At 57.4% G+C, this 13552-nt stretch overlaps 1 protein-coding gene across 3 annotated transcripts in view; it reads left to right on the top strand.

Moving 5' to 3' along the window:
• The window catches only part of DIS3L2 (DIS3 like 3'-5' exoribonuclease 2), a 356855-nt gene extending 345294 nt beyond the window's left edge, over positions 1-11561 (top strand). For all 3 annotated transcript variants that reach the window (XM_005906404.2, XM_070385152.1, XM_070385160.1), the window contains 5 exons: positions 2933-3080; positions 3410-3540; positions 3710-3814; positions 5375-5476; positions 6126-11561. In XM_005906404.2, coding sequence (XP_005906466.2) covers positions 2933-3080; positions 3410-3540; positions 3710-3814; positions 5375-5476; positions 6126-6278 — 639 coding nt within the window. In that variant the 3' untranslated portion in view covers positions 6279-11561. The remainder of the gene's footprint in view (positions 1-2932; positions 3081-3409; positions 3541-3709; positions 3815-5374; positions 5477-6125) is intronic.
• Positions 11562-13552: the final 1991 nt, after the last annotated feature.

Genomic DNA, 13552 nt, shown 5'->3' with positions numbered 1-13552 from the left:
TGTGTTGGTCTCCCTGAGTCCTCAGCCCCCACTGTGGCTTGGGGACCCCAGCCAGAGAAGTCTCCTTGTCCCAGATGACCACGAGAGAAGGAATCAGGCATGGGGCTCTGTCTGCAGCTGGAAGACAGGCTGGCCACCCAGGAGGTAGACAGTGGGCTGGCTTCTGGCCACCAGTTTCCGCCCTCCAAGGCTGAGCTTGGAGGCCCTGGGGGGCCAAGCATTTTGGGAAGGACCCCTACCCCCTGGCCCCCAGTGCCCTGTCTGGTCAGCAAGTGCTGCCAGTGTGAACAGGAGCAGTGGTGGGCCCAGGGCAGCCTAGGGGTGCTGTCCAGAGGCTCCGTCACTGGGCAGATCCAGTCTGTCCACAAGAACCTCAGCAGCTCACAGTTGACTTCTGAGGCCTCTGGCGCTGCCAGGAATGGGGCCATCAGATCCATTTGGGTCTGGTCGGAGAAGGCAATGGCGACCCACTCCAGTACTCTTGCCTGGAAAATCCCATGGGTGGAGGAGCCTGATAGGCTGCAGTCCATGGGGTCGCTAAGAGTTGGACACGACTGAGCGACTTCACTTTCACTCTTCACTTTCATGCACTGGAGAAGGAAATGGCAACCCACTCCAGTGTTCTTGCCTGGAGAATCCCAGGGACGGGGGAGGCTGGTGGGCTGCTGTCTGTGGGGTCGCACAGAGTCGGACACGACTGAAGCGACTCAGCAGCAGCAGCAGCCATAACCCTGCCCCCACTCACAAATGTCTGCCCCACACCGGGCACCATAAAGCACCCCCACCACCAATGGAGAGGGAGGGCGTGCATCTCTGGCCACTGGGCTTGACACCACAAACGAGGCCAGTGGGGACCCCATTTCCTCCACCAGCCTCTGGAAGCCACTCACCCTCAAGGTAAACCCAGCCCTGAAGCTCCAAGGGAAGGGGTCCCGTCCTCAGTCACCCAGAGCCTGACAAAGACCAGACTCACCCTGGCCTCGCCTGCAGTGACCTCAGAGACCAGCCTCGGCCTGGGATCTGATCTCAGGGAGGGACCAGAGAGACCAGGGTGCCTGGTCCTCTGTCTCTGCCCCATTTCTGGGTCCTCATCCATCTCACCCTGCCCAGAGACACCCCCACTGCCCAGGAAGGGGGCCAGGGCCCTCCGTCCTCCTCACCCAGCTCATCTGGGGACCTGGGCCACTGCTGATGACAAAGGCCAAACGTGGCTCTCGGGGGAGGCGGCTCCCACCTCCCTCGTTGACTCACCCCAGACGTAACCAGGGCCCAGGGGGACCAGAAGGGAAGCGGAGCTGGGCAGCAGGGCAGGTCTGCTCCAGCTGCGTCCTGGCTTCCAGGACCTTCGATCACAGAGTAAGTGGAGCTGGCTGTGCGTTTGTCCCAACACACAGGAGGGTATGAGAGAGTGTGAGGGTGTGAGTGTGAGGCAAGGGAGGGAGCGAGTGAATACACGTGGGTGTGACTGAGTTCCTGGCCGAGAAGCCTGGTCACTGGCTCCCGGGCATCATGGCGTCTCCAGGGACCGTGGCCCAGGCTATCAGCACAGCTGCACCATGGGAGCCGGGCTGTTTGCTGTTTCCCCACTGACACTCAGTGTCTCCCCCTGAGCCTCAGTCCTAACTCCTGCCCTACAGGAGGCCCTTCTGACCTCAGCACTCAGGGTCTTGGTCTCAAGACAAGTTGTTAGAGACAAGAAGGGCCAAGGTTGGGAGGCTGACCAACTGCTGCCTCCCTTGGCTAACGAAAGGTCAAGCCTTGGGGGCACAGGGGTGCCAGGGTGCAGGCGTGGCCGTCAGCAGGTCAGGAGTCAGGGCCAGAGGGCTGGAGGTTGGTGAGTCATGACCCAAGTCAGGGCCAGGGCCAGAGAGGACAAGCCAGGCACCTGTTTTGCTCTGGGTAGGGGCATCCTGGACCTTCTCTCCTACCTTGCACTCTGGCCACATGGGGCCATCGGGCTTGTGTCCTGATGAAGGACACTTCTGGCCCCTGGCCCGGCATGGCCATGGTTTCCCGCATAGCCACCCCCAGCCCCGTCCTAGGGAGGGGCAACCAGAACTGTTCCTTCCTCCTGGGTCCTGGCAGTAACAGCCCCTAAAACCCAGCAGTGAGCTCCTGTGCACGAGGATGAGTCCAGCTCCTCCCTGAAGTCCTCTGACTTCAGCCCGTGGTCCCCCTGTCCTTCTCCCCACCTCCCCGAGGGCTTGCACAGCTGCTCCCCCAGGACTCTGAGAGAGGAGGCCTTTCAACATCTTAAGGGTTCCTAGCAAGAAGCACTGGAGAAGGCAATGGCACCCCACTCCAGTACTCTTGCCTGGAAAATCCCATGGACGGAGGAGCCTGGTGGGCTGCAGTCCATGGGGTCACTAAGAGTCGGACACGACTGAGCAACTTCACTTTCACTTTTCACTTTCATGCATTGGAGAAGGAAATGGCAACCCACTCCAGTGTTCTTTCCTGGAGAATCCCAGGGATGGGGGAGCCTGGTGGGCTGTCGTCTATGGGGTCACACAGAGTCCAACACGACTGACGTGACTTAGCAACAGCAGCAGCAAGAAGCACACATCCTTCCCCCGCCACCCCCCACCCCAGTGACTCCACTTCCAATCCCCAGCAGAGGGGTCTAGGTAAGCCCCACACTGGGCCTCAGCAGGAGAGGGGTGAGGGCCCCCATGACTCCAGTCAGCCCCATGGCAACCCCAAGGATAACCACCACCACTCCACCCCCACCTCCACCCCCCTGCCTCACATGGAACAGTCCCTGGTCTCTGCAGGCCTCCCCAGCTTTGTTCAGCTGTCCACAGCCTGGCAGGTGGGCCCATGCCCCCAGCGCCCCTCCTGGTGAGTCTCCCAGGCTTGCAGAGTATACCGGGCCCCAACCTGGTCCGGCCCAGCCCTGAGGTTCCCCCCCGTTTCTCCCCCCACCCCCCAGATGGCTGTGTACTTCTGCTCAGGAGCTCTGCGGGACCCAGCCCAGTTCCGCCACTACGCCCTCAACGTGCCGCTCTACACGCACTTCACCTCCCCGATCCGCCGTTTCGCGGATGTCCTGGTTCACCGCCTTCTGGCCAGTGCGCTGGGTAAGGGGGCAGCCAGGGGGGGCGATGCCAGCCATGCCCAGAGTGGGTGCCTGGCGGCTAGAGACCACATGCCATCCCTGGGGAGGCCTTGCTGGGTGGGGTGGGCACCCTGAGCCGCAGGGCAGCCTGTGCCCAGAACCTCTCCCTATGAGCACATGCTCGGGGCCCCAGGGCCTTGACCGTGGCCACACCCCGTTCTTGGCCCTCCTGAGCCCAGCACAGGCAGGCCTCACTCCGCCTGGGCCAGTGGCACTGTGCTGCTGCTCCCCGCGCCTTGACTGGTGCACAGAGGGCGCCCTCCCATCAACCCCAGACCATGCTCTGTCCAGGCTACCGGGAGCTTCCAGACGTGGAGCCCGACTCCCTGCAGAAGCAGGCCGACCACTGCAATGACCGCCGCATGGCATCCAAGCGCGTGCAGGAGCTCAGCACCGGCCTCTTCTTCGCCATTCTGGTCAGGGTGAGGCCACCAGCTGTCCCCGCCCCTTTCCCTCCCTGCGCCCCACCACCCCGCCTGGCGCCTACACAAGGAGTCCCCCTGGGAGTCCGGGCCCTTTAGCAGCTGGGGTGGACCCCAGGGAAACGCCACATTCCTTGGCCGAGCCCTGGCTGGAGCCCTGCCCCCGCAGGAGAGTGGCCCCCTGGAGTCAGAAGCCATGGTGATGGGCGTCCTGAACCAAGCCTTCGACGTGCTGGTGCTGCGCTATGGGGTGCAGAAGCGCGTCTACTGTAACGTGAGTGCCGGGCTCCTGGGGAGTCGGGATGCTCTGGGCCCCAGGGAGGAGTCGGGATGCTCTGGGCTGATTGAGGACGCTCTGGGCCCCAGAGGGGTTGGGATGCTCTGGGCTGATTGAGGATGCTCTGGGCCCCAGGGAGGAGTCGGGATGCTGTGGGCTGAATCAGGATGCTCTGGGCCCCAGGGGAGTCAGGATGGGAGGGCAGAGGGAGCACCAAGCTGTGTCCACTCAGCACACTTCCTTCCCACCTGCCTGTCCCTGTTCCCGCTGCAGGTCTACTTCATTTTCCCAGCATCTGCTGTGGTCTCGGCCCAGGGACAGCCCTCATTAGACTCAGGAGCAGGCAGGATGGGAGCCTAGGCCAAGAGCCCCCATCCCTGTCCACATGAGGTGGTGACACTGACCTCACTTAGCTGTGGCAGCACCAAGTCCACCGAATGGGCCTACTGAGACACTCAGGGGTCCTGCCTGGGGCCAGGGGTCCAGGTCAAAGGTCGGCCTTGGGCCTCTTTCCCAAGGACTCGAGCAACCAGAGACCAGGTCCGTCCCAAACCAGTGTAGGCTGCAGGGAAGGCAGGTTTAGGAGACATTTTTTTTTAAGGAACATGAGAAAAGGAAAGATCAGAGAGAATGGCCCTAGGCCACGCTGGAAGCTGTGTCTCCTGAAAAGAAGGAAGAGGCCAGCCTTTGTCTCTGTCCCACTCTGGGGGCACTCTGTTTGAGGTTCTTTCTGAGGGTAGTTGGTGCCAGTCCAAGGCCACCTGAGGAACCTGTTCTAGCAGACCTCTGACCCCGGCTGTGATTTCCTGACACCCAGAGCACTTTGGGGAGTGCAGAGCCCAGCATGGAGTGTGGAATAAACACAGTATAAATAGAATGGACTAAAGCAGGGAGACAACATGGAGTCCAGCAGGAATCAAGTCGGGCTCCTGTTGGGAATTCCCCTGGCTGTCCAGTGGTTAGGGCTCTGCACTTTCATTACTGAAGGCAAGGGTTCGATCCCCAGTCAGGGAACGAAGGTCCCACAAGCTGCACGATGCAGCCAGGAAAAACACTGGGCTCTTGTCCTGAAGTTCATCGACACAGTGGGATTCAGGTCTCGGTTGTCTCTGCTCACAGCCCAGCCCCTCCTCTGTCTGTGCTAACAGACCCAGGCTGGGAGGGGTGGCGGCCCTCCAGCCCCAGGTGCCCGGTCCACCTCCACCTGCATGAACAGTCCCTGATGAGGTGGACAGGGCTGCCACCTGCCCCAGCAATACACGGAGCCCCCAGCCCCTCCCCGCCCCTGCCCCTTGGCGAAGGTGGCCTCCCGGAAGTGCGCCAGAGGCAAGAGGCGAAGGTTGGGGGGTCCTCCCCCATCAAAGGTCAAGCAGCCCAGAGCCGGGCGGCAGGGCGGAGAGCTCCATCACGGGTCAGTCAGAGGTGGGCCAAGGCGGGGACTGCTTCCAAGCACTGGGGGGAGAGGAGACCTTGCAGGGTCAGAGGTTAAGAGGTGGTGCCTGGAGCCTGAGTCCTGAAGCACAGGCGTGTGCACCGCCCCTGCCCCCCCACACACAGATGCTGCCCCTGCGGTCCCACCATTTCCAGAAGGTGGGCAAGAAGCCGGAGCTGACACTAGTCTGGGAGCCCGAGGACTTGGAACAGGAGCCAGTACAGCAGGTGAGGCGAGGGTGGGGCTGCCTTCCCAGATCCGCGCCGCATCCCTGTCTGCCCAGCTCTTTGGCGAGCCCCCTCCTGCCTCATGGGGTATCCTCTTCAGGGCTCCCCTCCTAGGTCCCCCTGCCCCCACCCTGCACCCAGCTCCCCTCAACCCTGGGTGGGAACTCAGGTTCCCCCCTTCCCCACCCTGTGGGCCCGGCCTCCTGGGATCGCCACTCTGGGGAGAGGCCGGGCCTCCGCCTGCCCCTCTAAAGCAGGGGGTCCTCAGCTTTGGGGTCCTTTCGAGACTCTGATGAACGCTGTGTAGACCTCCTACCCAGGAGGACAGATTTCACCTACAGCGGGCCTCAGAGGCCAGACCCAGATGGTGAAGTTTTCTCCCTGGCACTGCGCGGCCTCCACTAGGCGTCGCACACAGCAGCATCGGGCTCCTTCCCTTCTCACCAGGACCCCACGGCCTCCTCAGTCCTTGAACGAGCACGGCTTACTGACGGGCCCGTGGAGGCCGAGACAGGCAGGGCCAGGGCCCCTGGGGCCCAGCCGGGTGGACTGGCAGAGCTGGGCTTTGCCTGAAGCCCCAGCCCCAGCCCCTGCTGTGCCCCTGGCCGGGCCCTCCCCAGTCACCCTGCCGGGCCCTTCTCACCCTCAGGTCATCACCATCTTCAACCTGGTGGAGGTGGTGCTGCAGGCAGAGGCCACCGCCCTCAAGTACAGTGCTGTCCTGAAGAGACCGGGCACCGAGGGCCTCCTAGACCCGCAGGACCAGCTGGGGTGTGGTAACCACAAGGAGGAGCAAGACTGAAGCCACCAGCCTGGCCACACCCCTCTCCACCCCTGCCCCTCCGCCCCTGCTGGTTTTTAGGAATAGGACCTTTTGACACCAACGGGGATTTTTTTTTTAATTTGGTTTTTAACAACTCAGGGTTTTGTTTTTATTTTTTCATCCTGTTCTATTTCTGCAGCGCAGTTTTTAAGCTGGAGGGGGTAGAGGGTGGGGCTGGCCGGACAGAAGGCTGAGGCCTGGCCGGTGCTCAGCTGCCCAGAGCTAGACCCGGTCCTCCCGGAGGCCAGCCCGCCTTCTGCCCGGTTACCCACTGCCCGCCCCTGCCCAGGAAACCAGGGGTTTTCAGCAAATCAGTGTCGTGGAATAAAATCAAGTGTGAAGTGCTGTCTGGTGTGTGGGGCAGCTGGGTGCCCCTTAGACCCAGGACGTGGGGCCTGGCCTGGCTCCACCCCTCACGGCTCAGCCAGGGCAGCCGCCCTCAGGAATCTCCCATCAGGTCCAGGAAGATTCACGGAGCTGGCCGCATGGCAGATGGACGCCAGGGCCTCAGTCTGGCTGATTAGAAATGGAATTAGAATGCCAGACAGCAAGCGCACCCATCTCCCTGTGTCCATCCCCACCCCCCACTTCCTGCACCCCATGGCCTCAGAGAGGGGCCGGGATCCTGTGACACCCCCACTGCCAAGGCCGGGGCTCTGGAAGGGAAATAGGTGAGGTCTGGTGGTTTGGTGATGGGTGAAGGGGTTTCTGCAGCCCGGGCAGCCTGACTGAGAGCCCGAGGGTGAGACATCTCCACCTGCCCCCCACACCCTGCCTCGGGGGGATCAGCCCCCTCTCCTCCAGCTGTCCCCGAGGGCCACCCACGGAGCCTGGGACCCGAGGGCAGAGGAGAGCCTCCTCAGAGGGACACCCTCAGGGCAGAGCTGGGTCAGCATGCTGGGTGGGTCCAGGGCAGCATGGCCCCAGGCTGGACACCCTTCCTCACGGCCCCAGAGCCCCGGACCCCGGTGAAGCGTAGCCAGCTTGTTCAGCAGGCAAGGTGTTTGCTGCCTGGACTTGCCGGGGAGGCAGAGACTGGCCTCGCCCTGATGGGCCCAGAGCTGAGGGACCCGTAGCAACCCTAGCACCTCCTCCCATTTACAGAAGGGGAGCCGCACCCAGAAAGGGGGCAGGTCTCCAGCCAGGCCCAGCGTTTGGCACCTGCCCGCCCCACACCCCTGGCCTGAAGGCCCAGAGCAAGTGGCCCAGTACTCTTACCACCTGACTGCAGCCGTGTCCTTCATCCACATCTGCTCAGATGGCAGGTGTCGTGGACACCACCCGAGTGCCGTGCGCTGGGGACACACCCCCAGTCTCAGTGAGAGAGACTGCCATTGTGGCCCCTCACTTGGGGTTAGGGGGCTGTGGATAAAGGCGGTGACGAGACACAAAGCTTGTCAAAGAGACTTTCTGGTGGTACAGTGGATAGGTACAGATTCCTGGTCCAAGAAGATCCCACATGCCACAGAGCAGCTAGGCCTGCCAGCCACAACTCCTAAGCCCACATGCTGCAGCTCCTGAAGCCCGTGCACTCTGGGGACGGTGCTCCCAACACAGAGTAGCCCTGCTCGCAGCAACTAGAGAAAGCCCTCGCAGCAGTGAAGACCCAAGACAGCAAAAAAAAAAAAAACTGTCCAAAAGGAAGCCTGTCATTCCTTCAGCTGCCCCAGAGCACCTGCATGTCTCCTCAGGGACCCACCTCAGGGCACTGCGGGCAGGGACGTGTAGATGCAAAGGATGTCACCGCAGGACAAGGTTCTAGTGAGGTTCAGAGGCTGAGGTGTGTGTTTCTAGCCAAGAAGGGGTGGCGCTCAGAGAAAGAAAGCGCCGGCCCCTGGCCTGCGTGTGTGAAGGAGCTGAGACTCCAAGCTTTCTGACATGAGCCATGAAGGGCAGGGGTCACCAGGGTCGGAGGGTGCCCAGAGGACGGGCAAGGAGACGCTGGTGAGGTAGGAACAGGTAGGTCCCCACGGGCCACCTTCACCAGCCCGAGAGCTTGACTCTGTGCTAAAGGCCGTCAGAGTCAGGGGAGGATCTCATCAGGGCTGTGACGTGATGTGACCTTTGTCCTTCACTCGTTTGTCAACAACCGTTGAGAGCCTCCCTGTGCTCATGTCCTTGGGGAGCGTGGGGTTGGGAGGGGAAGTTGTTTCTAGAGTGGCAGGTGGTGAGTGTGGTGTGGACGGCGGGGGAGGAAAACCAGCGCTGAGGAGGGGGCATGTGTGGCTGAGATGCCCAGGAGCTGCCTGGGGCCACTTGTAGGCACCCCTTAAGGCCGGAGTGGGCTTGGTCAGTGAAGGGGGCCTCTAGGGCTGTCTCCCCAGTGGACTCATGTCTTTGTGGGACCTGCTCCCCAGCTTCTAGCCCATTCCTCCCACCTTCTCAGGTTACTAGGAGCCACCATTCTGTACCATGACATCTCTGATGGGACTCCAATGGAGTGGACACCTGGCCCATTTTGGGGTCTCCTAACTAGAATTGGGGGAAGGGGTCAGTCTCTCCCCAGGATGGTATGCTGCAAGATACAGAAGCCTGAGTTTCCAGAAAGTCACTGTGAAGGAAGCAGTGGACCCCAGGAGGAAGGGAAGCGGCTCAGAGAAGGGAGACCGAGAGCCACGGAGGCACCAGGTTTCCGCCCCAGGAGACCTGGAGGGCCGCCACGTGGGGGGCTTCTCTGCCGTCTGGTGGTTCACCCACCACCAGGAGCCTTCCCGTCAATTCCCTTCCCCCGAAGCTGCTTCACATTAGGTTTTTTTTCTTCGCAATCAAGATAGGAATATTCTTAAAGCCTCAGGATGTTACCAAAGGGAACTTGGCTCCCCTCCCCCAGTTCAGTTAGTTCAGTTCAGTCGCTCAGTCGTGTCTGACTCTCTGACCCCATGGACTGCAGCACGCCAGGCCTCCCTGTCCATCACCAACTCCCGGAGCTTACTCAAACTCACGTCCATCAAGTCAGTGGTGTCATCCAACCATCTCATCCTCTGTCGTCCCCTTCTCCTGCTTTCAATCTTTCCCAGCATCAGGGTCTTTTCAAATGAGTCAGTTCTTCACATCAGGTGGCCAAAGTATTGGAACTTCAGCTTCAGCATCATTCCTTCCAATGGATATTCAAGACTGATTTCCTTTAGGATGGACTGGTTTGATCTCCTTGCAGTCCAAAGGACTCAAGAGTCTTCTCCAGTGCCATAGTTCAAAAGCGTCAATTCTTCAGCACTCAACTTTCTTTATACCAGCGAGCAGCAAAGCCCATCTACTGACATTGCTTGTGGGGAAGCAAAGTTTTTTGCAGGTGCCAAACAAGGAGGAAGGGCAACTCATACTCAAAAGACCCATACTCCATGATGGCTTTCAGGGGAGGGTTTTAAAGGCAACATCAGGAGTGAGGGTCTGAGGTGCATGATCTGCTCATGGACCTTCTTCTGATTGGCTGGTGGTCCAGGTGCTGTTTTGGGAATCTCAGTTATCAACCTCCTGGTTCCAGGCAGTCTGGGGTCTGACTGCTTGGAGTCAGCATGTGGTCACCATCCTCCACCTGGGCAGGGGCGGGTAGCAGGCAGGCTTCATTCCTGCAGAACAACTCAGAGATTTGTGTCAGGTTGTTAGGTATAACCTTGAGGAGGAACTAGGTGTTCTGTGACTGTTGTTTAAGCTCGTCTTCTTTTCTGTTTTTAAAATTTTATTTATTTGGCTGCACCAAGTCTTAGTTGTGGCATGAGGGAAAATCAGTTGAGGCATGCGGGATCTACTTCCCTGACTAGGGATCGAACTCCAGCCCTCTGCATTCAGAGTGCGGCGTGTTAACCACTGGACCACCGGGGAAGTCCCTAGGCACTTCTTACTTTCCTTGCTTGACTGCTTCCTCTGTTTCCACATTCCCTCGCCTGTCTAGTTAGTAACTGCTTGAGCCTGTTCTTTGGAACTCAAGGAAGGCCTCGGAGACTTTACTCCTACAAACAAGAAATGGGGGACACAGTGGGGCTTTTGTACCCAGAAAGACTTCACAGGGTCCGGCTCAGTTTCAGTTCCCGTTTCCTTTGATCCTCTGCAATCCTGAGGGGAACGGGGACAGAACGAGAAAAGGAATAAAGGACTGGGGTGGGGAGGTTTGTCATAAATACGGCCGAGGAACTCGGTTTTAGGGGGCCTCGGTTTCCGGAAGCTGCCTGTTCTGACCCCATGTCCAGTCCAGCCACCCTGGCTAATGGTTCCCAGAGTAAACCCAAGCTACTCCCTCCAAGTCCCGCCCAAGTCTCAGGTTTGTGATCGAATTAACTGTTGTTCTTCCTCAAGGCTGTTTTGGTTTGTGACACAACCATCAACCGCAGAATATCAATAAATGTAGTTTCACATTGAAAAATGGGGATTCCCTGGTGGCTTGGTGGTAAAGAGTCAGCCTGCCAATGCAGAAGACGCCAGTTTGATTCCTGGTCCAGAAAGATCCCACAAACCACGGAACAACTAAGTCCGTGCACACGAACCACTGAGCCTGTGCTATAGAGAACGGAAGCCGAAACTGCTGAAGCCCGCTCCCCCTAGAGCCGGTCCTCAACAAGAGAAGCCACTGCAGTGGGAAACCCAGGCATGTCAACGAGAGAGTTGCCCCTGCTTGTCACGACTAGAGAAAAAGCTGGCAACAGCGAAGACCCAGCACAGCCAAGAATAAATAAATAAATTTTTAAATTGAAAAATATATAATTTAGAAACAGTGGTAAATATCAAAACTAAAACCCAACAGAGGGGAAACTGGTTGCCTCGGAGATGGGGAAAGGCAGTGGGGGAGACAGGAACCTGCTGCTTTGCTTTATCGTAACAAACCTTGTGGAGCATTGTGATATGTCAAACTACATTAATGTATAACTTGGATAAAAATTAAAGCTAAAACTCAATTTTTTTTTCCTTTTTTGGGTTTCTTTTTCCTTAGCAGAAATGGACCTACAATGGGTTTAAAAGGTTTCTTGTACACTCAGCAAGGGGTGTATTAAACAGTCCATTATTCCAGTAACTAAGATAAAATTCTTGCTGACAGGATACCTGGTATTGCCACTTGGCTAAAAAATGCTGCCTAAGGTCTTTCATTTAAAGATTCAGGTGACAGTCTGGGTGGTGACGAGTCCCGGTTGCCTCAGTGGAGCCCCTAGGTGCCTTGTCTGTTCTGTGTCTGAGCCCAGGCCAGGGCGGTCCCTCAGGTGAGGCTGCCGGCCCAGGGGTGGCGGCTCCACAGGAGAGCTGTGCCTCGGGGCCCTGGCTGGAGGAGTTGGTGGGTCAGAGTTATGGACTCCAGGGTTAAATGGAGTGGGGGGCGGGTGGGTGTGGAAGCAGATTGAATGGAAGGAGGAAGGTGCCTCCCACTACATTTCCTACCACCCCCCAGAGGGGAGCCTGCCTCTGCCAACTGCCTGGCCTAGCCTCCCTTCCGCCCAGGCCTCAGCTGCACCCCAGCCTGTGGCAGGCTGAGCCTGAGCTCGGTACTGAGATGGGGCTCCACGGTCATCGAGAGTCCTCCCCAGGGCCTTCCATGGTGGTCCAGTGGCTGACTCTGTGCTCCCAATGGAGGGGGCCTGGGTTCAATCCCTGGTCAGGGAACTAGATCCCATGTGCCGCAACTAAGAGTTTGCAGGTGGCAGCTAAAGCTCCCACATGCCACATCTAACACCCAGCACAGCCAAAAAAAAGAATCCTCCCTAGGAATTGGGGAGTGGGCTGTCCTGGTCTGTCTCCTGCCTTGGTGGTAGGGTGGTCCCCTTTCCTCTCTGCACTCCAGGCACCTGAGCCAAGTTCCTCTGTGGAAGAGAAATGCCTGGATGTTTCTCCCTGGTTAGGAGGAATGAGCCAGAGGGAAACTGTTTATACAGACCTTGATTAGGAATTGTAAAACATTTGTTTTCTGGAAATGAGCCACTTCATTTAACATTTGGCCACTTGTGTGTGGCTTTCTATGGACTTCCCAGATGGTACAGTGGTAAAAATCCTGCCAATGCAGGAGATGCAAGAGACGGGTTCGATCCCTGGGTCAGGAAGATCCCCTGGAGAAGGGAATGGCAACCCACTTCAGTATTCTTGCCTGGGAAATCCCATGGACAGAGGAGCCTGGCGGGCTACAATCCGTGAGGTCTCAGAGTCAGATGCAGCTGAGCACGCACACACTTGGCTTTCAGACACTCAGCTTACAAAAGTGCCTTCAGAATATCAAGTCCTGCCTCAGGTTAGGGTTTCACCCCTTCCTCTGCACCAGGCCCGCACTAACGGCCCTGTGACACAGGTACTGTTATTTTCCCCATTTTGCAGATGAAGACATTAAGACTTGAAGAGGTTAAGTGACAATATCCGTAATAATTGGTGGATGTTGAATGAGCTCAGACCCAAAATCTACTGATTTCTTTCAAATCAATATTTCTCAAAGCTATAGCTATTCATATATCACTTTTGGGGGGCCATACTACATGGCTCGTGGGATCTTTGTTCCCCAACCAGGAATCAAACCTGAGCCCTAGCAGTGAAAGGGCCAAGTCCTGACCACTGGACCACTAGGGAATTCCTCACTTATCACCTTAATGAGTGTTTGCCATGGCCACAAGCTGCTTGTACTATTCCTAATTTAATTTTTAATTAAATTCTGTTTGTTTTTTAATTGAAGTATTGTTGTTTGGGCTCCCCTGGTGTTTCAGGTGGTAAAGAATCCACCTGCAATGCAAGAGACCTGGTGATCCCTGGGTTGAAAAGATCCCCTGGAGAAGGGAATGGCTACCTACTCCAGTATTCTTTTTTTTTTTTTTTCTAATTTTATTTTATTTTTAAACTTTACATAATTGTATTAGTTTTGCCAAATATCAAAATGAATCCGCCACAGGTATACATGTGTTCCCCATCCCGAACCCTCCTCCCTCCTCCCTCCCCATACCATCCCTCTGGGCCGTCCCAGTGCACCAGCCCCAAGCATCCAGCATCGTGCATCGAACCTGGACTGGCAACTCGTTTCCTACATGATATTTTACATGTTTCATTGCCATTCTCCCAAATCTTCCCACCCTCTCCCTCTCCCACAGAGTCCATAAGACTGTTCTATACATCAGTGTCTCTTTTGCTGTCTCGTACACCGGGTTATTGTTACCATCTTTCCTGGAGTATTTCATGGACAGAGGAGCCTGGTGGGCTACAGTCCATGGAGTCACAAAGAGTCAGTGCTGTGTTTCAGGTATAAAAGCCATTCAGTTTTTATATATATATCATATTTTACATAACTATATATTCTTTTT

The sequence above is a fragment of the Bos mutus genome, chromosome 2 (assembly GCF_027580195.1).
Source record: "Bos mutus isolate GX-2022 chromosome 2, NWIPB_WYAK_1.1, whole genome shotgun sequence".
Taxonomy (NCBI): Eukaryota; Metazoa; Chordata; class Mammalia; order Artiodactyla; family Bovidae; genus Bos; species Bos mutus.
This window is presented reverse-complemented; position numbering and strand designations above follow the sequence as displayed.